This window comes from Micropterus salmoides, unplaced genomic scaffold (assembly GCF_014851395.1).
Source record: "Micropterus salmoides isolate LMB-PRFRI ecotype aquatic unplaced genomic scaffold, ASM1485139v1 Ms_hic_scaffold_3, whole genome shotgun sequence".
In the NCBI taxonomy this organism is placed as follows: domain Eukaryota; kingdom Metazoa; phylum Chordata; class Actinopteri; order Centrarchiformes; family Centrarchidae; genus Micropterus; species Micropterus salmoides.
The window spans coordinates 40693354-40717899 of NW_024042261.1; the positions used below are offsets into that span (position 1 = coordinate 40693354).

Sequence of the window (24546 nt, forward strand, 5' to 3'; positions counted from 1 at the left end):
TACACCGATCGGCCATAACATTATGACCACTGACAGGTAACGTTAGTAACACTGATTATCTCGTTAACAGGGCACCTGTCAGTGGGTGGGATACATTAAGCAGCAGGTGAACATTGTGTCCCCACAGCTGACGTGTTAGAAGCGGGAAAAATGGGCTTGCATGAGGACTGAGTGACTTTGACAAGAACCACACCGTGATGGCTAGACGACTGGGTCAGAACATCTCCAAACCGGTCAGCACCTATCAGAAGTGGTCCAAGGAAGGAAAAGCCGTGAACCATGGACGGCCAAGGCGAAACTGCTGAAAAAGCTGATGCTGGTTCTGATAGAAAGGTGTCAGAACACAGAGCAGACACAATGGCGTCCAGGTGCAATGCAAGGAAATAATCTCCAGCTCTAACAGTGACTAGGTCGTGACACTCCCTTTCATTTCTGCATGAGATTTACTATCTGTGTATCATTTATTTCATTTCATTTAGCCATTGAGGAAGAGCCGAAAATTGTAAGCATGTAAACATATTCATTATTAAGTGCTTAAACACAGCACTGCTATGAATTTGTCAGGAGGAAATTATATTTATATAATTATATATATTGAATTTTCAAACACATTTTTGCCTTGTGTTTCAGGAAACCTTCTGCCAAATGTCATGTCTCCTCAAGAATGAATTTAGTTGTATCTAAATTTACATATTTCACCAAATAGATGCCTCAAAATATAAGTATATCAATGTCATGCACTAAGAGAAAACAGCCCAAAGTACAGCGTCGTGATGGCCCAAAGTAGAGGCCAACAGGAAATGGTAAAAAAAACTAGAAATCCCCCTCAGGGCTGGACCTGACTCCAAACCTTATAAAGACGAGATCAAGCGAGAGCACGTGAAGAAGACTCACTGACATGGATCTCAGAGTGCTGATTGTGTTTCTGTCGCTGTGGTGCTCAGGTAGGACTGTGGTTTAATGACGTTTGCATGGGGTAAAACTTTGTAAGTGATGCAGAGAGCTGGGAGAAGCAGCCCTGAAGTGACACTTCTGTTATCAACTACGGCACGCTCCCAGGATGTTCATATAAAGGTAGAGTAAAAGTTACAGTGCAGTGTAAGATAGTAATCAGCGGCTAAAATACAAGTCTTCAGTCTTATTTAAAAGACCTGAGAGTTTCAGCAGACCTGCAGTTTTCTGGGAGTTTGTTTCAGATATATGGAGCCTAAAAACTAAACGCTGCTTTCCAGGTTTAGTTTTGACTCGGGGGACAGAAAGCAGACCTGATCCCAGACCAGCTGAGAGGTCTGGACGGTGATGTGATCCAAATAGTCTGTCTTAGTGAGGACGCGCAGCAGCGTTCTGAATCAGCTGCAGCTGTCTGAGCTGACCTGTAAAGACATGGTTACAGTAGTTGAGTCGACTGAAGATAAGTGTTTGGGCGTTTTTTTCCAAACCCGGCTGAGACAAGACAAGTTTAATCCTTTATATACTCTTCAGGTAACAGAAGGCTGACTTTCCAATCAGCACTTTGATCGAGCACTAGAAAGGCAGTCCATTCACCACCACAGAGGCAGAGACAGTTAGAATTTAAATACGTACCACGTACACTCTGGTCCTGCTAGGTGTAGCGACACTGATGCCTCCGAGTGTCAGATTCCTCCCGCACCTGGAAAACATCTGGACAGGATGACACAGACTGACAGTCATTTACAGTATTGTAATCTCACTGTTGAGTAGCTACAACAGAATGTATATAATCAATTCAAAGATGTATTTAGTAAGGTTTAAATAGAAATACTGTTGGCAGAAATAGAAGATGCAGGAGCAATAGTTAAAAATTATATAGTAACTATAGGTATGACCTAATGTTAACATACATGTTAAATTGACTAAAATAAATGCTGCCACATATATTCTCAGTCTCTGCATGTTACAGGGATATCAGGGCTTCTGTATGCATACACTCAAAACTGTTTCACATTTAAACCGAGGTGAGTTATTTTGTATGCACACAAATAACCTAGGTTATGGACCGGTTGAAAAACAGTGTAGAAGAATCATTTGCCTGCTTTTAAGGGGACACATTATTGCCCTTTTATCCCAGTAAGCTTTGTGTTAATGATGCCAGAAGTGCCCGAACCGCAAAATAAAGATAATATCTTCATGATGATTTTTGAGTTTCTTGTACCTCTAAAACAGAAATGTTGAGGAAGTTAGTTTGGAGAAGACAGACTTAAAAATGTTAAATGATTGTTAATTCTTCTCCTCAGGGCTCTGGACTGAAGTCCCACATAGTTCCACTGGTAAAGGAGAAATAAAACCAATGTCTTGTTCACAATAAATACATTAATATCATGTTACGTATCTCATTTACTGACTATTTTTGTGTCTGTTCAGCAGTGCCTGATGATGTCAGGCTGGTGGGAGGAGCCAGCCACTGTGCAGGTAACCTGGAGAAGAAACACCAGGGAGAGTGGAGAGCAGTGGATGACCAGATCTATGCGTGGAACCTGACATCGGCAGCTGTAGTGTGCAGACAGCTCAACTGTGGTTCTGTTGTTTCATTACGAAGAACACAGGGTTCCTCTGTTAAAATGAACGGGGTACTTGAATTTACTGACTATATGCAGGGCTTGAGGCTGGCTAAATCTTCATCTGCCAGCCTGGAGATCACCTGCTCAGGTCAGTGTCATTAACTGTGAGGAAAACATAATGGTTTGTGTTAAAATTAGTACTTTCTTAGGGCTAGGCTCTGTTGTTAAACTGACTGTTAAAACAAGAGGTGAACAGCCTTAATTAGACTGTGGGCAGCATAGATGCCGACATGAGACATGGGGAGAGAGAGGGGTATGTCACAGTACATGGTGGCAGTCATGGTTCCCCTCAGTGCAGCCCCAGACCAGGACACTCCCACCACCATGCTGGACTGTGGGCAGGACTCACTTGTCTTTGTGCTCCTCACCTGGTCGCCGCCACACACGCTTGACACCATCTGAACCAAATAAGTTTATCTTGGTCTCATCAGACCGCAGGACCTGGTTCCAGTAATCCATGTCCTCAGTCTGCTGCTCTTCAGTAAACTGTTTGCAGCTTTCTTGTGCATCATCCTTAGAAGAGGCTTCCCTCTGGGTCGACCACACCAGTTTGATGCAGTGTGCGGTGTATGGTCTGAGCCCCGACAGGCTGACCCCCCACCCCTTCAACCTCTGCAGCAATGCTGGCAGCACTCCGCATAGCATGCAGGATTTCAGCTGTTTCACACAAAACTTCCACAAAACATTGTCAACAACGATGCTTTTGCAGGGGTATTTCAGTCCTGTTTTATCATGTTACAGTAGGGGTGTGTGTAAGATTTTACACAATACTTCCTTAAGTCAGCAGTATGAATTGAATTGAAGAAGTAAATCATTTAAAAGTCAGCTGTAAATTCAGAAAGCAAAATCCACAGTTTAACAAACAACTACAGAATGTGTCTTATTGTTATTTGGTCTGCTACATACTAAACCGCTACTGTTGAAGGTGACGAGTTACTCTCTCCTCACTTTCAGAGTCTGTCAGGCTGGTTAAAGGGACTAGTCTGTGTTCAGGCAGACTGGAGGTGAAGTCTAACCAGTCCTGGTCCTCGGTGTGTGAAGCTGACTTTGACCTGCAGGATGCAGAGGTGGTCTGCAGGGAGCTTGGCTGTGGGGCTCCTTCAGTCCTCCAGGGGGCGCAGTATGGTGGAGTAGAGGCTCCAGTGTGGACCAGAGAGTTCCAGTGTGGAGGCCATGAGTCTGCTCTCTGGGACTGTGGCAGCTCTGTTAGAAACACCTGCTCTTCTGGCAAAGCCATTGAGCTCTCCTGCTCAGGTAGGATGAAACATTACCACCAGTAGAGTTTCTATTAATATATGTTTGAAGCCAATTGCCCGCCCGTAGGTGTGTGACTGTCTCTATGTGTCAGCCATGTTTGACCGGACGGGGGCCTGTCCAGGTGAACCCAGCCTACAGCCCTCCCAGTCACTGCAGCGGTCGTTTTGGTTCATTTCTGTTTGGATGAAGGAAATTCAGTTTTGTCTTGTTTCTACCCAGAACCTGGTGATGTCAGGTTGGTTGGAGGAGCCAGTCGGTGTAGTGGCATGCTGGAGATTAAACAACAGGGCGAATGGAAACCAGTGGCTGAGAGGGACTGGAACCTGAGGTTAGCAGGCGCAGTGTGTGGACAGCTGGACTGTGGCTCTGCTCTTTCCACCAGAAGAATAAAGACACCCTCATATAGTAAACATACGTGGGGAAAGAAATCTGACTGTGATGCATCTACAGTGATGAAATGTTTTACAAAACTTCTATATTCCTCTTCCGTCCTACAGATAACCTGCTCAGGTAACACCTTTAGCGATATTTACTTGTAATCATTACAGTGTCTTGATCTGTCCGGCATCTGTTGTTTAAACCCAACAGTTAGAGAGTGAGTTAATGATAACGTAAAAGATAGGGAAGTAGGATTGTTAGTGAAAGGTGCCTCAGAATACTGTCATGTGACATTCACCTCACAAAATGTCTTGTAATTACAGACCTATCAGTCTTCTACCAGTTTTGTCTAAAGTTTTGGAGAAGATTGTCTCAGAACAACTCATGTACTATCTTGAGACAAACCAGTATCTGAGTCCTCTGCAATTTGGATTCAGGCACAACCATTCTACAGAATCCGCTACTTGTTTATTAATTGAAAATATCAAACAATGACTTGACAAGGGAAATGTAGTTGGTGCAGTATTCCTAGATTTAAAAAAGGGATTTGACACAGTAAATCATAACACTTTAATTTCAAAACTAGCTAAGTTTAATTTATCTAAACAGTCATTGTCCTGGTTCGAATCATATTTAAAAGGCCGTGAACAGTATGTTGTGATTAATAATGTGAGATCTGCTTATCTTAAAATCAAAACAGGGATTCCCCAGGGCACGGTCTTGGGACCCATACTCTTCTGTCTCTACATCAATGACTTGCCCCGATATAGGTCTACAGATGTATGCAGATGACACAGTGGTGTATGCATCTGGTAATACCTGTATTTCTGTGGCTGACAAACTAAATGCTAACTTAGAAAAAATATAATCTTGGCTGGCCTCATCTTGTTAAACTTTAAACACCAAAAAAAAATAAATTCTGTCTGCTTTTCCATTTAAAAAAAACTACCTCTAACAACTTTTGAATGTAAAAATTAATGGGGAACTTATTGAACAAGTACCTGAAGTGAAGTATCTGGGAATAATTGTAGACTACCAACTTGAGCTGTTTTATGATGATAAGAAACTGCTTGACTTTTGACTGTGCTTTTATTTTTTTAAATTCTATGATCCTCTCACACATATCCTATGGCTTAACCACACGGTCCCAAGCTCATCAGTCAAAACCATAGAGTGTCTTTAAAACCAAGCCTTGAAAATTGTGGACGACAAGAGAATAAGATATCATCACTGCCAAATTCAAAGATTTTAAGTTTTGGCTAATTTTATCTCCCTGCATCTGGTTAAACTGGTCTTCAAATGCTTAGATGACGCTGCTCCACCACCACTTTGCAAAACAATAACAAGACAGCAAAGTACCAGATCCATCACCTGATTAGCGTCAAAAAGCAATTGTAGTATCCCTTTTCGAAGAACATCATTTGCCCAGGCTTCTTTTTCAGTAAAAGGGACAAAATTATGGAATTCTCTACCAGATCACTTGAAATGTATCCCGACATTAGCCTCCTTAAAAAAAAACACTAAATCGTGGTTAACAATTTAGTGTTTTTTTTTAAGGAGGCTAATGTCGGGATACATTTCAAGTGATCTGCTCTCATATTTAGTCTTTACACGTTGCCCAATCTGTAATATTGTATCCTTTTTTATTTTCTTCCATTGTACTTCAGTTTTGTTTTTTGTTTTGTCAAACTGTATTTTTTTAATCAAAAAGCCCTACTAGGGACAAGTGTCGTGAATTAGCTTTAGCTAAAAACACTATGATACACACATCAGATGTCTGTCAAAGTTTATCTATGTTTTTGTATCTGTCCCTATTTATTTAAATAAACTTAAAACAAACAAACAAACACCTGACACTGGAGACTTAACGCTGCAACACAAGCTGATCAACTGGATGAGTATGCAGATCTGTCTTCACTTTAAAATCTTAATATAAATATAGTTGTAAATGTTGCTTAGTTCATTAAGGATGAAAGATGAAAGATGCTGGCAGTGACGAACCGACAGAGAATAATCCCAGACTCTGCAGTTCCCCTCAGCTCTACTGAGCGTTTCAGGGTCGTTAAGATCAGCTTTGTTTCCAGTGGCAGGTGGCTGCTTTCAGTGAAAACACACTGAATTGCCCAGCACCATTTAGCAGCTAAAGAGCCAGATACTTTCCCAGGTGGCCAGAAATAAGACTCCAAATGAATGCTAGTGTTCCTCTTTGTTTGCTTGATTTGTAAACCACCTGTTCGCTAACACGTTTGCCATATGAACTTAAAAAAGCGATAATATGTCAATGTTGTGTTCGCAGCATGTTTCACCTTCACCCAAGTGGCCCACAAAATCAGTTGATGCAGGTTTAATATATCATTTTACATTTAGCTGACGCTTTTATCCTGTGAAAGGGACATGTGAGCTCCTATTGGGTCGAATTAGCTGTCGGTCGAAAGGTCAGGGTTCAGCGGCTAATTTGAATACAAGCTAACGTAGTTGTTTACATTCAAATCGGAGTTATTCCGGTTATAATGACATACGAGTCAGGTCTGCCGGTGAATCTGAGACGATGCGGCAGCCCTGGGGATTTACTGATGGAATAATGTGTTTTGGACTAAATGTTTTTACTGGATTGGATCGTCTGGACCTTTGAAAACGTAACAAGACCGTTTTTGTTGGAATATAATCGATTGGTGGATTACGTCTCTTTTGATTGTCCTGGCTGGTCTGACAGAGGCACTATTTGGACCTGCTGTGGTGACTGTATCTTGAAATGGTTTGCTTTGGTTGAATCACGAGCATTTTAGCTTTCAAATGGTGGAACATATGAGTATGAAGTTAACATAGCAGCTGCGTGCACAGACCGAAAGCTGCTGCCAGGACCTAACGACGCTGGAATGTTAAGAGGATAAATAAAAATGTTTAAAGATAACTCCCAATAAAGGTCAACATTTAAACTAAATATTGCCAAAATATGGCCATTCACCTGGTATATTTTGAATGATATTGTATGATAACTGTGGTATTTTAGTTTAGTTTCATCAAATTTGCAGTTAAAATTGCATTCTGGGTGTATTTAAAATATATTCAGGTGCATTAGAATCTATCTTATGATGGTTTTGACGGTTTATTGCATTAAAATAGAGCTTTTTTTTACCAGGCGAGGATGAAAATATCCTATTTTTTCTTTATTGCATCTCCATTTAGTCTGTAATGGTAAAATCCTTAGTTTCTGACCTTTCAAAGAAGACCAGAATTATGCATCTAGGCCTAATGGTTGAGGAGATTCCATCCACCTCCTTACACAGTCTTTTCATTTACATTTACTCATTTGGCAGAAGCTTTTATCCAAAGCGATTTACAGTTGAGGAACAACATACAAGCATCAATAAAGCATCGACACATTAAGAGATTGTCTTGTCTCTCTGTACCTTTGGATTTCTGTTAGGATCACCTTGTTTTTTGGACTTTGTCAGTAAGTGTGCTCGCCTTTAGTTTGTTTTCCATCAATAAACCCCCGTTGAACTATACCTGCTCCGCTCTGTGTCCTGCGTTTGGGTCCTCCAACCTGCCTCCACACCACTAATCATGACAAATGCGTACAGAACACATTCAGTAAGATATACAGAATTTTACAATACAAGATACAAGATTTACAGAGACACCTTATGGATGGACACCACACCACAGAATGGATTTCTAGAAACTTTACAATGCGCCAACAAAGACAGGAAAACAGAAGAATACAAGCTAGTAAACGGGGATGTAAACAATGCAGGAAATGAATAATAAAAAATTGGCTTTGCAGATGTTTTTTGAGGAATTGAATTCATTCAAGACTTTTGTTGACCGCAGGGATGCACAATGTAAACATTACTTTTGTTTGTTTACAAGAAAACTTCACAGGGCACCTTTAACTGTAGAATAACTAAATCACAATCTAGGTCAGTACTAAAAGATCTTGTTACTTCCGCCTCCACTACAGAGATGAGGGGAACTGTGTGAAGAATTTGGTGTGTCAACATTATAAAGTTGCGCTCTCTCTCTCTCTCTCTCTCCAGAGTCTGTCAGGCTGGTTAACGGGACTAACCTGTGTTCAGGCAGACTGGAGGTGAAGTCTAACCAGTCCTGGTCTTCAGTGTGTGAAGATGACTTTGACCTGCAGGATGCAGAGGTGGTCTGCAGGGAGCTTGACTGTGGGGCTCCTTCAGTCTTCAAAGGGGGACTCTATGGAGAAGTGGAGACTCCAGTGTGGATGAGGACTCTCCAGTGTGATGGCAGCGAGTCTGCTCTCCTGGATTGTGGAAGCTCAGGCTCAGCCAGAAACACCTGCTCACCTGGCAGAGCGGTTGGACTCACGTGCTCAGGTAGAGCTGCAGCTTTGGTTTTGCTTCTCTTTTATTTAGGTCACTTTCCTTCTTTCCGTAATCATTTGCTTTTCTTTGTTCAGACCCTGATGAAGTCAGGTTGGTGGGAGGAGCTAGCCGTTGCACTGGTAGACTAGAGCTGAAGCACCAAGGAGACTGGAAATCCGTGGACAACGTAGGCTGGGATCAGAAAGAAACAGCTGCAGTATGTCGACGGCTGGACTGTGGATCCTCTGTTTCAACAATAAAGAAAATGGATTCCTCAGAACAACCTGTGTGGTGGATCAACTCATGCATTCAGTCTAAAACTACACTGAAGGAATGTGTGACAACAACGGATATGTCCAGCTATTCCAGCCTGGAAATCACCTGCTCAGGTAACACCATTAATGGCTCCTATGGTAGAGGCTACATTGCTGTGTTACATTGTCAGTAGTAGATTAAACCAAACTGTAAAGTTATCCAGCACAAACACAGTGGGAAAGCAGGAGATGTTGTTTCTTACTGTCTCACACCTTCCCTCTTCCTTTTTATTATGTAACTGGAGTGAGAGCAGTTCTGCATTCTCAGCAGGAAGACTAGCTCATTGGTCTCTGGCAGGGTTGCGCGTCTAACACCGATTCTGATCAGACTATGCAGCGCTCACTCGGGTGGTTTTCAGCCAAGCGTGTGCACCTCCAAGTTTGAGACTGTGATACTCTGCCAGAATACAGGGAATAGATCCCTTCAGGTGGGGACTGAGTAACTGCCCCTACGGTATGGTTAAGGTGAATAAAAACAAACATTAATTGCAGGTTTGTGACGGTCTCCTGGCATTGGATGTCAACAGTGTGGCAGGAAATTATCTAATTTGGATGTAATGTCTACAGATATTGGTCTGTGTTAAAGAGTGAGGGTAGGATGAAATGTGACACCGGTGCAGCGTCCGCAGTAATGTGGACACTGTACTGGAGTGTGAGGGAGAAGAGGGACATGAGCCTGAAGGCAGCCCATGTGCGTTCACAATTCATTTATGATCGAGTGCTTAACTGGTTACGGTGGTACCAGGTAATAACAAGCTATTAGAATCAGAATCAGAAGGAGCTTTATTGCCAAGTACAAGGAATTAGCTTTGCTGATGAGGTGCTGCACGTAGACAAACATGCAGTTGCCATAAATAAATGTAGAAATATATAAATATGGAAAAGACAATGCAAGTTATCTAAGAATATTAAAAAGAATAGAGAAAAATTACACAATCCACCAACCAACAACTAGCCTTACCAAAGTCTTACCTAATCACAACAGCTGATATAATGTAAGACCCAAAGAATAAGTGTGTGCAAAATAAATTCCCTTCATAGGGAGGCTGGGCTCACTGTTACACAGTCTTAGCCTGTGGCCACCGTGACCCGGGCCCAGATAAATTTTCTGTCTCGTTCCTTCTCCCTCCGTATCCACAGAGTCTGTCAGGCTGGTTAATGGGAGTGTCTGCTCAGGCAGACTGGAGGTGAAGTCTGACCTGTCCTGGTCCTCAGTGTGTGAAGATGACTTTGACCTGCAGGATGCAGAGGTGGTCTGCAGGGAGCTTGGCTGTGGGGCTCCTCTAGTCCTCCAGGGGGCGCTCTATGGAGAAGCGGAGGGTCCGGTGTGGACCAGAGCGTTCCAGTGTGGAGGCCATGAGTCTGCTCTTCAGGACTGTGGAGGGTCTGGCTCAGCCACAAACACCTGCTCACCTGGCAAAGCTGTTGGACTCACCTGCTCAGGTAGGAGAGAAGCTGCAGCTTTGACTTTCATTACTAGCTCACTTCCTCTACTAATTACTGCCCTGTCTCTGCTCAGATCCGGACAATGTCAGGTTGGTGGGAGAGGCCAGCCGATGCGCAGGTACGCTGGAGATGAAAAACCACGGAGAGTGGAGACCAGTGGCGGACTGGGGGTCTGACTGGGACCAGACGTCTGCAGCTACGGTGTGCAGACTGCTGGATTGTGGTTCTGCTGTTTCAACAACAGTGACATATGATTCTCCAGACAGACTTGTGTGGTGGCTCAAGCCTTCCTGTGCCCATTCGGCAGCTGCACTGTTGGAGTGTATGATGCTGACTGGTGTTAATGAAACCTACACCAGCCTTGAAGTGCTATGCTCAGGTAACACTGTAAAATCACATCTTTAGTTGCCTTCTCAGTGACCGATGCATGTGGGAGATCGCTGTGCTTTGTGTTTGCTGACGAATCACTACAGATTACTGGGAGGGATGAAACTAAGCGTGGGTCACAGGCCCCGGACGTGAGGTCTGTATGCAGATTATGATTTTCTGTGGATAGCAGGAACAGGTAGTGCGCTTCTCTTCCTCGCTTCTGTCGTACTGAAGACATTACGCTCCTAACATAAATGTACATCAAATTAACTAAATTAGGCTCTGCTACAACAATAAACACATAGAAACGACACAGACTTTTGACAATAAAATCACATCATGTGACCACACATTCCTGTGTGTCACTCATGCGAGGCTGTTTTTTAGTTTATGTCTGTGGTTGCTTATTTGGGGTGCTGTGTCTTCACATCATGTGACACTGCAACATGTGATTTCCTGAAGAAGCATTGACATTTGCTGAGCAATTATTGTCGTGCTTTAATGTGATTGGCGAGTGTGTAATCACCACACCATCTAATCTATGATATTATATATATATAATATATAAAATCTATTTGCACCAATAAAAAGGCCCCTTAAACTCTATGTATTTACATGTCTGCTAGCTAATCACCTCCCTTTTGGTTTCAGATTTTCTGGCTCAGCCAAGTCTCCAAGGCTAAGCAGCAGGGGGTTCGAGTACATTTCTCATCTCCTGCTGTGTTTGCAGATATTCTGGCTTCGCCAAACATCTCCTTCTCTACTTACACTGACGGGGATTCTGAGGCCAAGCAGCAGGGACTTCAGGTGCTCACGGGCTCCACCTTCACCATCGGCTGCTCCATCCTGCCACAGTATCCAGGAGGCTCCTTCCAGCTTATCTTCACCAACTCTGACACAACGCAGAACCACACCCTGCCAGCTGTCAATCACTCTGCCCATTTCCTGTTCTCTGCTGCAGACCACACCCACCAAGGGGACTACAGCTGTGTTTATCACATCTATGTTTTCTCCCACAACTTCTCTTCTGAGAGCCAGCCACTCCATCTCACTGTCTCAGGTAACTTCATAGACAATCTGGGCCCCGTAGTGAAATGTGACACTGACTATGTTAACATGGAGGTTTTATTAATAGGTTTGTCTAATCTAGATAAAACTTGTCTAACTGCTTTCAGCCTATTTGTTATTCCTGTAAGAGGCCTTGTGCACTGTGGGGATTTAATGCAGGGACGCTGTTTCGTGCAAAGGCCCATACCTGGCAGTATTTAGAAAAAAATCAAAAAGCTATTTTGCAGTTACCAGTTGTTTGAATTGAACATTAGTTAATTGAATAAGTAAGTGACCTTTCTCTTTCAAGCCAATCTGTGTCATCCTTGCACTAAAATAAGAGGAAGACATTTCTAAATAAAAATATCCTTAGAAAATAAACAAACTTGAATGGCCCAACACTCTTCAAAAATTTTAATTGGCTAAAAACCTCAAATTTAAAGCTGTGCTGATACACATACAGCTGTCCAGATACATTTGACAATGTAAAGCAATATTTAGACATGGCATGGTCAATATAAACACACTAAGGTAACCAAAAAAGCTGAATCTCATTTTGTCTGCATCTAAATTTAGCTTTCTTTTTCTTGTTGCTATGGGGTGGTGATGGAACAGTGGGTAAGACGCACAACTTTGGTGTGGAAACTTGGGTTTGATTCCAAACCAACAATGTGTCCCTGAGCAAGACACTTAACCCCTAGCTGTTCCAGAAGCATCCACAGCAATTATAAGTGGCTTTGGATAAACGTGTCAGCTAAATGACTAATTATTTTATTTATTATTATTACTTTTATTATTTATTTTATTTATTTGTCACTCAGTGTTCCTATTACTCTCTAAAAGCTCTTAAGATTACTGTGTTCTCAGCTCTTTCAACTTTCACATTTTAGTACTCACTTTCAGTGTCACAAAACAACAATTTGAGAGAGTTTTACTCACATTGGTGTCAGTTTATTCAACTAAATTTACAACTTAGCTCCTATTAGAAAATCTGAATCTGCCGTTGGAATCTGTTCTATAAATTTAATAATAAAAGACGATAAACACTGACCATTACTTGGGGACATATGGCAACTTTACCTTCAATTAAAATGTCATATGATCAGATGTGATCACTTTAAATCTGTTTCAGCCTCTCTAATAGAGTTGATCATCAGACTTGTTGTCCTCCAGCTGGGTATGATGTTACTTATCACTGCCCTCTGCTTCAGCTACAAGGTACTCTACACATATTTATTCAGGGGAGGACTGGGTTAAATTGAGTTTTTAGCATGACATATTTAATTAGAAGAGAACAGGTATTTGAGCAATAACAAAATATGTCTGCTGTCATGTCTTTCCAGGCCAGCAAAAACCAGAGGCTGGGACAAGGGAACACCACTGAGATTAATGAGTATGTTCTTGGTGGTTCCAGTGCTGAAGGCTGGCTAGGTGAAGAGGCTAAAGCCCAGAGGAATGAGTAGTATCTCCGAGGTGGATTCACACATAAGATTATTAAAAACAGTGAAAGACTTTAGACAGCTGTTAACTCCAAACTCAGATCTGTAAGACCCCGGATCCCATTTACTCTCACAGTATCATTGATTCAATGCACAGTCCAACAGCAGAGAAGTGGTTTTACAGGTTGGTGTGCATGAACTTTACTCACAAATGAGGCTGTCAGTACTCCTCCTGCATTTTCTAATATTATTGTATTATTTCTTTATTTCATCAACTGGCTCAATGCTGCCAGATAAAAAAGATTCTTATTGAACTCGGCTGCTGAGAAATTCAAACATGTTAAATGTGAATATATTGATGTGGAATAATTATACATCTAAATTATAGATATTACTGAAAACAGTATAAAACTACAAGATTTCACTTGCAGTGTTGCTGAATCCCTACTTTTTTTCCTAAATTTCTCTCTGCTCGGTTGTCCTTGGTCACTGCTGCTATCTCCCGTGTAGGGCAGCAGATACGTGTTGCATGGAAATCTTTATAAAATAAGGATGAAAAACCAAAACTGTCTTTGAGTAAGTTTACTTCACAGATGAAAATGGGCTTGTGGGTCTACACAAGAATGGGGGATGTCTGTCGCACATACCTCACTAGTTCGTTGCTAGAAATATGTCCTTTACTGTAGATTTCTGTTTATCTCTGAAGACCTGCAGTCCAGGCCTTCCTATTCTGAGTAAACTGTCATAAAGCCATAAGCCATAAAGAACCAAAATCAGACAAAGTTTATCACTTTAACGTTAACAGAGAAATAAAAAATCTAGCATTTTAAAATGCATCTATTACATACCCCTCAAATTTACAAGATGAACAGTGGAGAAATGGATGAAACTGCAGGAGCAGTTTGACTTTACTAATGTACTGTGGCATGATATCTTGTAAGTATTGAGAAGCCTAGGATTTTTTTTTAAATGCATTCTTGAAGAAACTGGCAATCAGTGCAAATGAAATAAATCTAGGGTGATGTGATAGTGTAAAAACATTCAAAGCAGGCCTATAACACTTTTAAATGGGATAAACTGATACTTAAAATAGTTTCCCCTTCAGGCTCCCCTAACAGCAGAACACAGTCTGGTTCCAGTAATTAAATGGTGCTGTAGTACCTGAAATTTAAAGAGGTGGTATTCTGTTTTTAGGCTTTTCCCCTCTCCTTTATTGAGTTTATATCTTTTTTGTGCATGTAACAGGTTTGCAAAGTGAAAAAGCCCAAAGTCCAGCCCAAAGGGAGTTCCCATCTCCCACAGAAAGCTCTGCTCTGGACCGCTTGAAAACAGCTCGTTTGTAGTCCAGACCTTCACTTCCTTTACTTGTGACGTCACAATGAATACGCCTCATAAAGCTCGCCAAGCGGATAGCGGGGTCAGGCACGCCCTCAAACCAAGCTAGTTTCAGCGGAGGCCCTTTGGCTCGACTCGCCTTTGTTTGGTTTTCCACTGTAGAAAAGTTGCACCTGTACCTGCTTCCAGGTATGTTTTTTTGGATCACCTCCATCAAGGTTCCAAGCGAGCTGAGGGATACTAAAATGTGACGTGAAAACACGACAGACTGCCGACTGGTCAGATAGAATCGACAGAGGCCAGCAACAGGAAGTTTTATATTTTACAGTTTTCGTATGGAATTTCATCACTAAATCCACTTCTGAGAAGTTTTGAGGTGAAATCAGCTGTGTAGATTTCCAATATTGACAGTTTTACGAGAAGTGATGGCGGAACAAAACTGTGCTTGAATATTTTCGGAGTTGAGGAGCTCCGCAAGTGGCTGCGGGGGAAGCCTGTGCCAACGAGCGGGAGGAGCGCGTGAGGCCGGCCAGCCGCCCGCTCACAGAGCCCTCTGCTCCCGCCGTCACACAGACCGCTGCAGCAACAACGGCAGAGGAAAACACAGCTGGAAGCTTTTCATACCGCTTGTCTGTCTTTACATTCTGAGGAAGGTTCAAACGCTTTAACTTAAATCAAGAGACAGCTGTGTGGGTCGCATTGAAAACTACGTTGCGGCAGTTGCGTGTGGCGCTGCAAAGGAAAACGGAGCAGGGCCGAGTAGAGTCGAGTTTATCTATTTGGGCTTTGGCAGCATTTTTCGGCAAGGCAGCATAGATCGTCAAAACACTGGCGACAGTTCAAAGTTTAGTACTAAAAGACAATGCAACTCTGGAAATTCACAATCACAACCTGTAAGTTTGCTTTATTGGTTGTGAATTATATTTAAAATAAACATGGCAATGTAACTTCACAGACTGTTTAAGTGCGGAGTTGTAAACCTTTGCTAACACAACTAAAGTTATAGCTATAATGCTACCTGATGTGAAAGCTACTGAGCAAACGTTCAATTTTTATGTAAAATTGAGTTGAAACATGGTGATTTTTGTAGTGGTTTATAGTAAGATGTGGAACAATGATGTTGTGTGGTTGTGGACTTCTGAGTAACTTATACCATCTGCTAGGTTACGGTCGCAGGCTGAAGCGGCTTTGACTTGGATCACACTACCTTGTTTCTTACGACCCGCTCTTCTCTGCTTCTGATTGGCTAGTAGTCCTTACCTGGGAACTACGCATTTGCAACTCCCAACAAAGATTTTGTACAAATAAGATGCATCAATCAGCTCAAGAGCGGAGCGTACAACACACTGGGTGAAAAGAGGAGCTGACTGTTCTGGTACAACCCCTAAATAAGATTTTGAACCTGAAAATGAGCAGAATACCACCTCTTTAACTAATGAAAATGTAAAGGATTTTTATATAAAAACATCAAGAAGGGACAGATGTCAGTCTATTATTAGCTTTCTGTTGACAAATGCCAAAGAGTTGAAGTCATGTTACATTTAGCGGACGCTTTTATCCAAAGAGACTTATAATTGCTATACATGTCAGAGGTCGCACGCCTCTGGAGTAACGAGGGCTTAAGTGTCTTGCTCACACAATGGTGGATGGGTCACAGTGGGGGATTGAACCCGGGTTGCTCACACCAAAGGCATGAGTCATATCCATTGCACCATCACCACCCTGAGTTATGAAAGAAACCACACAAATCCTGATAAGGAAGTTTAAAGATGAGGAAGAAACTGCACATCTGACAACCATTGGAGAGCTGTAACAGAGTATAAGATTAGAGTAAGAGTAAATGAGGAAGCCAGAGTGACAGGCTCATATGGACAACACACCAACTGGACATGGATCACATACTGGTGGTGTTCATGTTGCTCTGGAGCTCAGGTAGGACCCCACTGACTGCTGCTCACACAGCATGAGTTTGGACTGACTGGCATGAACTTTATTTAAACCAATATTTTAAATTAAAATCAAGCAAGGTCAGAAAATATGAGAAATTTGGGGAAATGACAGGCTTGGAAAGAGAGCTTAGATCTTAGACATCTCTAGAGAGCTGTGATGAAGTCATAGGATGATTCACTTTTTTGTTTTAATGCACATTTATGTAATTTCAATGTTCTTTGTAATGTGTTGGTAGATGCCTCTGATGAAAGTTAGCAGAGGTCAAAACTTCTACTCACAATTTTTTAATCCCACCTTAATCCTAAAATCAAAGCCCTAAAACCCTAACCCTCAAATGGGCCTTAAAAGAAGCGATGACTGGCCAAGACTTTCAAGGTCTAAAACTAAAATTGGTCTAAAAATAGAATCCACAGTTTTTTCTTCCTTGTGAAGACATAGCTTTGACCCTCATAATTCAGCCAGTGTATGGAGCTAAATCTGGGCAAAAGGTTTGGTTAGTTTGAAAAGTTAGTTTTTGTTTTTTGTTTTTTCACTTGAAAAATACAACCATGTACAACCTTAAAATAACTTTTGTCAGCCATTGTTTTTTGTCAGTTTACATAAAATGTTGATTTAATTCTGGAATTGTTTTGAATAAATTATTAATTTTAATTTTTCACTTTTATATATTTAAGGACTTGTTCTTTTCAGTTCCACATTTTATGTTTTCAGAATCAAAGCTCTTTTTCCTTAGAACTTCACTTTTGTTTTAGTTTCAGATCTGTTATACAATTTTAGATCAGTTTTGCAGAAGCAGGATGGTTTCTCAATATGTGTCTCCTTAGCAACTACAAAGCCTGGTAGAAATGTCCCTACCAGCATCATGCATTGCATGGGTAAATTAGGACAGTAAAATGTTGCATACATGAACATGGCCTTTCCATAATGCAGTGTTACTCAGTAGAAACGCCATTCGTAAAGTGTTGCTGCTGAACTGCACGATCTGGCACAGTGATTGCTCTTAAGAGAAGATCTCCATGGAGAAATGCCACGCTGGTTAGAACTCAAAAAAGAGTGTCGAAAAGCTGAACGCAGGTGGCGGAAAACAAATCTCCAGGTTCATTATGACATCTATAAAGAGAGACTTCGCATTTATAATTTAGAACTGAGAAATGCAAGGCGGTCCTTCTTTTCTGACATCATCACCAAAAACACTAATAATGCACGTGCCCTGTTTGCTACTGTAGACAGACTAACCAACCCTCCTGTGTCTGTAGCCTCTGAACTTCTATCCAGCAGGGCCTGCAATGAATTTGCTTCCTTCTTCACAGACAAAATTCAAACAATTAGACGAGCAATCAGTGCCTCCATGTCAGTAACAGGATATGTCTTGTCCCTGTGTCCACTTAAAAACAATTCATATAGCATGAGACAATTTGATTCTATTAACCATAAAAACCTGGAGGACATAATACAACATCTGAAATCCTCCTCATGCTTCCTTGATATTCTGCCAACAGGTTTTTTCAAAAATGTGTCTAAATGCATGGCATCAGATCTACTACAAATTGTCAACATGTCTCTTCTCTCAGGTTTTTCCCCACAGGCCCTGAAAACTGCAGTCATAAAGCCACTCTTAAAAAAGAGCAATCTAGATAATGAGCAATCATAGGCCCATATCAAATCTCCCATTTTTAAGTAAAATCATTGAAAAGGCTGTTTTTCAACAGCTTAGTGCTTTCTTGGCACTAAATAACTGTTTTGATGTCTTCCAGTCAGGTTTTCGACCACACCACAGCACTGAGACGGCTCTTGTTAAGGTCTTCAATGACATCCATTTAAACAGTGACAGTGGCAGAATTTCAGTCTTAGTATTATCGGATCTCAGTGCTGCATTCGATACGGTCGACCGCAATATATTACTAGACAGACTTGAAAACTGGGTTGGACTTTCTGGCACAGTACTAAACTGGAATCCTACTTAAAGTACAGGGAATACTTTGTGTCTATAGGTAATTACACATCTGAGCTGACAAAAATGACATGTGGAGTTCCCCAAGGCTCCATTCTGGGACCTCTTTTGTTTAACATTTACATGCTTCCACTGGCTCAGATTATGAAAAACAACAAAATATTTTTCCATAATTATGCAGATAACACACAGATTTACATAACCATTTCACCAGGGGACTATGATCCCATACAGGCGCTGAGTAACTGTATTGAGCAGGTCAACGATTAGATGTGCCAGAATTTTCTTCAATTAAACAAGGATAAAACTGAAGTTATTGGTTTTGGAGCCAGGGAGGAACAATTGAAAGTCAGTGCTTGACTTCAATCTGTAATGTTAAGAACCACAAATCAAGCCAGAAATCTTGGTGTGGTCATGGACTCAGACCTGAATTTGAGGAGCCATGTTAAGACAATTACAATGTCAGCCTACTATCACCTGAAGAATATATCAAGGATTAAAGGACTTATGTCTCAGCAAGACCTGGAAAAGCTTATCCATGCATTTATCTTCAGTTGACTTGACTACTGTAACAGCGTCCTTACAGGCTCCCTAAGAAATCCATCAGACAGCTGCAGCTGGTTCAGAACGCCATAAAGACCAAAAGGTGGATCACATCACTCCAGTTCTGAGGTCTTTACATTGGCTTCCTGTCTGTCAAAGAATTGATTTCAAAATCCTGCTGTTAGTTTATAAAGCACTAAATGGTTTAGGGCCAAAATATATTTCCGATCTTCTGGTTCATTACGAACCATCCAGACCTCTCAGGTCATCTGGGGCAGGTCTGCTTTCTGTCCCCAGAGTCAAAACTAAACAAGGAGAAGCAGCGTTCAGTTATTATGCTCCGTATATTTGGAACAAACTCCCAGATAACTGCAGGTCTGCTGAAACTGTCAGTTCTTTTAGATTCAGACTGAAGACTTTTCTTTTTACCATTGCTTTTAATTAAATATTTAAGATTTTTCTTTTTATTGATAACTTACACTGCACTGTAACTTTTACTGTCCTGTTTTCTTTGTCTTTGTTTTTAGCTTTTTATCATTGCTGTTATCCATTTAACTCTTTTAACCCTGATTGTAACACTGTAACTTTTATTATATTTTATGTTGCTTTTAAACTTTTATATTTCCCTGTTGCTTTTAAACTTTTTTATATTTCCCTGTTGCTTTTATGTTTTATGTAAAGCACTTTGAATTACCTTGTTGTTAAAATGTGCTATACAAATAAACTTGCCTTGCCTTGCCTCTTATAGTGTAATCAGTGCCAGGTGTTGTCCAAAACTTTTTAAATTGAACTTTGTCACTGGTAGCAGTTTGTTTCCTGCCAAGATCACAGACAGTATATTGTGGATAGAAAGCACTGAGTCACAGTTCCTGCCTACATTTCCTGAAGGCAACATGACTGAGGAGAGTCTTCTGCCTTCTTTGTTCGGCTGTCACTCAAGATTCCACGGCCCATCTCAGTTGAAGCCCCGGCCCCTACCCAGCATCAGTGCCAAAAGTCTGAAACTGAGAAAAATAAACATAGCTTAAAAAATAGATATTTTCAAGCAAAGTTCAAGTACCTCATAACTCTAATTAAGCTTAATGCTTGGGTAATGTACTTGGTTACTGACTAACATGAATGCACTAATTTCTTTTGTTTTCCCTGCAGATTAAGATTTCAAATACAAAACATAAAAACTGTTAAAACATGATTCATCATTATAGAGTCAACTAAATAGGAAGTGATTATAATCAAATGTTAATTAAAATAAGAATTAACATGCCACTTATATCTAAATGTGCCTGTTAATAATAATAATAATAATGTTGCTTCACATTCCCTTCCTCTCTCAAACTCTCTGCTGAACGTGAATATAGTTAGGGTCAGATTGAATTTTGAACTATGAGTTTGTGAGCCCTTGATCACTCATTCGGTTATATCATAACTGTGTAGAAAACTGTGAAGCGTTGTTTCTCTTGCAGCTCTTCTGCCTAATCTGTCCAGAGCAGGACAAATCATAATGACACTTTCATTGCTATTTTTTCATGATCCTAGGTCTCCAGAGAGAGGAAGATCACACTTTAAAAGGTAAACAGAGAAAGTAGAAATGTTTCAAAATTTACACATGAGATTATTTTACCAATGAAACTCTTTCCTGTGTACAGAGACTGATAATATCCGCTTAGTGGGAGGATCCAGCCGCTGTTCTGGTTTGCTGCAGCTGAAGCGCCAGGGAGATTGGAGCGAAGTGGATGACCGTGACTGGGACCTGAAGTTAGCTGATGAAGTTTGTAGACAGCTGGACTGTGGTTCTGTGGTTCAGGCTTTGTCAAGATTACCTGAATCTTCATTTCCATGGAGCATCCCACCTTCCTGTCTTAACTCTAAATATAGACTGAGGAAATGTTTAACAAAAAGGTCCACGATTTCTGCTAACGTTTTGGAAATCATCTGCTCAGGTAACACAATCCGTAGCCAAAAAACAAAGACACAGATCCCCAGCAAGCTCATAGACTGATGGATTCCATCTTGCTATTATGTTCTGCTGATTTTTGTTTATTGTGTAATTTCTGGACACCATAGTATATTTTACTATAGTACATTTTTTACATCTTGGTCATCTTTGTAATTATTGGGTATTGCCACTAACTGATACTGATTTGAATTTACTGTCTGATGTGTCAACCAGACCAACTGTGTGTATAACACAGAAAATATATTTTTATTATTATGATCATTATGATTATTATTATTATTATTATTATTATTAGTAGTAGTAGTAGTAGTATTAGATAATATTCCACAGAAAAATTTGGATGTACATTTCTCACGTCACTTTTTGCTCTGGTTTGAGGTTCATGCGTTGCTGAAATGCTCCTCCTGTCATAGTGTTAATCAGCATTTTCAGATGGCAAATTGCCTCTTTGTACCTCTGCATGTTGCCCTATATTGTAAAGTCTATCTGATGAAATGGTTGTACCTATATTAAGACTGGTATGTTTGAAATCCAGTGTTATTCTGCCACTAAAGGAACTGGAAAGGACTATCTGTTCAAAATGGCCACATGAAGGGGCAAAAAAGCTGGGTGGGACATTTTTTCAAATGGGAATAAAGATAACAGAAGTAGTAGCATAAGGAACTAACAAAGAGAGCTTGAGAGACATGTCAGATATCTCACCTCTGTACACGTGGCCAATCCATGCGTGATTCTTAGTTACAGCTTTACAATTCCAAGTTAAATAGGAAGAAGTTACAAAAATTGTTGGGGTAGCCCCCCAAATTCTGACGTTGGAAAGGTGTGGGGCGATGGAGTTTCAGACACTGATCTACATCCCAACAAGCACTCAGTTTGAGGTAAACTATGACGTCTTTCAAGTTGACACAACATGTATCAAAGAGTAAGGGACAAATCTGACAAATCAGGGAAATGCATGAAAGAATGCATTAGTGGAAGAACAGTTAGAAAAAAAATGCAATATATTGTAATGTTTTATTTTGCGTTGCTCTAAACTCAATTTTCAAATTCAACCTCTCTGTCTGCATGTGTTTCTGTGTCTCTCTTCCTCTTCAGAGTCTGTCAGGCTGGTTAAAGGGACTAGTCTGTGTTCAGGCAGACTGGAGGTGAAGTCTAACCAGTCCTGGTCTTCAGTGTGTGAAGCTGACTTTGATCTGCAGGATGCAGAGGTGGTCTGCAGGGAGCTTGGCTGTGGGGCTCCTTCAGTCCTCCAGGGGGCGCAGTATGGTGGAGTAGAGGTGCCAATGTGGACCAAAGAGTTCCAGTGTGAAGGCCATGAGTCTGCTCTCCTGGATTGTCAGATTGACAGCTCAGGCTCAGCTAGAGACACCTGCTCATCTGGCAAAGCTGTTGCACTCACCTGCTCAGGTAGGAGAGGAACTGCTGCTTTGAGTTGGTTTGAATTTCTATTTTAATAAATGTGACTTCATCTATTTTTAATAATTACTCTTGTCTGCCCAGAGCCTGATAACGTCCAGTTGGTGGGAGGATCCAGTCGTTGTGCTGGTGAGCTGGAGGTGAAACAACAGGGACAGTGGAGAATTGTGGACGACCAAACGTCTGACTGGAATCTAAAGACAGCAGATGTTGTGTGTAAACGACTGGACTGCGGCTCTGCTGTTTCGACAGGGCGGAGAACATTTAACTGGTACAGATTAATATGGGGGATTAGATCAACATGTCTTCAGTCCGAGTCTGCAGTTAGGGAATGTGTATTTACATCGCTTGACCTTTCACTTTCCAACCTGGAGATCAAGTGCTCAGGTAACTGCAGAAATACATCAACTTTAACAATAATCTTTCTTAGTCTTTCATTAGTCTTTATTTGGTGATGGTCTTGTCTAAAGTAACAAACAATGAGGTGCCATCCAAGCCACAGTAGATCAAGGAGAAGTTCTGTTAAGCTCAGTTTTACATTCCACCTGCGTGCCACTTTGTTGCAGGCCCATGCAGCAAGGCATACGTGCATAGAAAACGAAAAAAGGCAGCATTGAGTTAGAAGACTTATTCAGCCACTAATAGAGCACACAGCAGATTATTATTATTATTCACTGGCTTATTGTAGATAATGAGAAGGCTCATAAACCTGAAAAGGGGTATTCCAGTAGAGGAGTACTGTGTTAGTGACAAGCATTAGTGACTGGAACTTAATGCTAGCAACAACAGGGAGTCATTGTACAGTAGTGAAATGTTTTGGCTAATGAAGACCAAACATATCACCACGTTTTGGACCATCTACAGAGTTTGTACTGTGCATGTGAGAAGACCTGTCAGGAGGGCATTACAGTGGTCAAGGTGTGAGATGACCTGTACAAGGAGTTGAGTAGCATATCTGATCGATTCTGATTCTTGAGACAAGGAAAAAAAACTGTTTTAGGTCTTCTTTTTTTATGTTAAATACTACATTCCTTAGGGCAGCGCGGTGATGCAGTGGTTAGCATTGTCGCCTCACAGCAAGAAGGTCGTGGATTCAAACCGGTTGCCCTGGCCTTTCTGTGTGGAGTTTGCATGTTCTCCCCGTGTCTGCGTGGGTTCTCTCCGGGTGCTCCGGCTTCCTCCCACCGTCCAAAGACATGCAGGCTAGGTTGACTGGTGTCTCCAAAATTGTCCTTAGGTGTGAATGTGAGTGTGAGTGGTTGTCTGTCTATGTGTGGCCCTGCGATGGACTGGCGACCTGTCCAGGGTGCACCCTGCCTTTCGCCCGATGTCAGCTGGGATTGGCTCCAGCACCCCGCGACCCTGTATGCAGGATAAGTGGTTGAGGATGATGGATGGTCTCAACAACCTTCAACATGTACATAATGAGAATAATAGTTTACTCTTGCATCCTTTGCACTCTGATTACTGCACTATTTGTCAATATGTCTATATTGTTTTGTTCATAGTGTGTATATTAGTGTTGTCTATTCTGTAGTTTGTGTCTGATTTTATTTTATTATTGTTATATTATTATTTTACTATTGTATAAGTAAGCACATCGTGAGCAATGTACAATCCTGAGTCAAATTCCTCGTATGTGTACACATACCTGGCAATAAAACTGATTCAAAATCTAAAAAACTAACAAACCATGCAAGGAAACAGGTTTTTTATGAAAACACTTTTCATGGACCTCAATGGAACTGGTGTCTGTGGAGCTGACGTACTGCTGACGTACTGCGGTAAGCGTGTCGACTCATTTCTGTTTCCGGTGCCTGTGTGTTGGTACCGTGTTGTGCTGCTCTCGCGATTACAGCAGCCAACTCTCTGCTAAACACTTATTCTTTACAGTAATTTTGCCTAAGCACTCACAGTTCTTTCCATCTTTTAATGACTGCTGTTCAATCTCATAGTTGTTCAAAAGTTTTGGTAACTGACGCTACAGTAATTTAGCTTAGCCGTTAGCGACTTTAGCTTAGCAGCTAGCGATGGCTTCTCCTTCTCCCTCTCTCTCTCCTACTTTCTCCTGCTCGGTGTGTCAGATGTTTAGTTACTCCTCTGCCTCCTTTAGCGGTAATGGTACGTGTAATAAGTGTAGTTTATTTATAGACATGGAGGTGAGGCTCAGTGATTTAGATCTCCTGTGCAGCCAGGAAGGGGGGGCTGGGTGACTGTCCGAAGGAGGAATA

General features: G+C 41.3%; 1 protein-coding gene across 3 annotated transcripts; it reads left to right on the forward strand.

The window, feature by feature from the left end:
- The first annotated feature begins 137 nt into the window (after positions 1-137).
- Positions 138-23484, forward strand: LOC119883276 (scavenger receptor cysteine-rich type 1 protein M160-like). 3 transcript variants are annotated; one of them, XM_038693842.1, is made up of 14 exons: positions 150-944; positions 2256-2288; positions 2383-2667; positions 3534-3833; positions 4056-4346; positions 8255-8560; positions 8644-8937; positions 10003-10305; positions 10382-10687; positions 11408-11737; positions 20479-20511; positions 20589-20882; positions 21995-22306; positions 22400-23484. In XM_038693842.1, the coding sequence occupies exons 1-14, from the start codon at positions 899-901 to the stop codon at positions 22768-22770; spliced, it is 3504 nt and encodes a 1167-aa protein (XP_038549770.1). In that variant the 5' UTR covers positions 150-898; the 3' UTR covers positions 22771-23484. The 3 variants fall into 3 exon arrangements, with proteins under 3 accessions (XP_038549773.1, XP_038549770.1, XP_038549771.1); XM_038693843.1 differs by having other exon boundaries at positions 2386-2667; XM_038693845.1 differs by lacking the exons at positions 20479-20511; positions 20589-20882; positions 21995-22306; positions 22400-23484 and adding exons at positions 12857-12942; positions 13068-14912 and having other exon boundaries at positions 138-944.
- The last annotated feature ends 1062 nt before the right edge of the window (positions 23485-24546 follow it).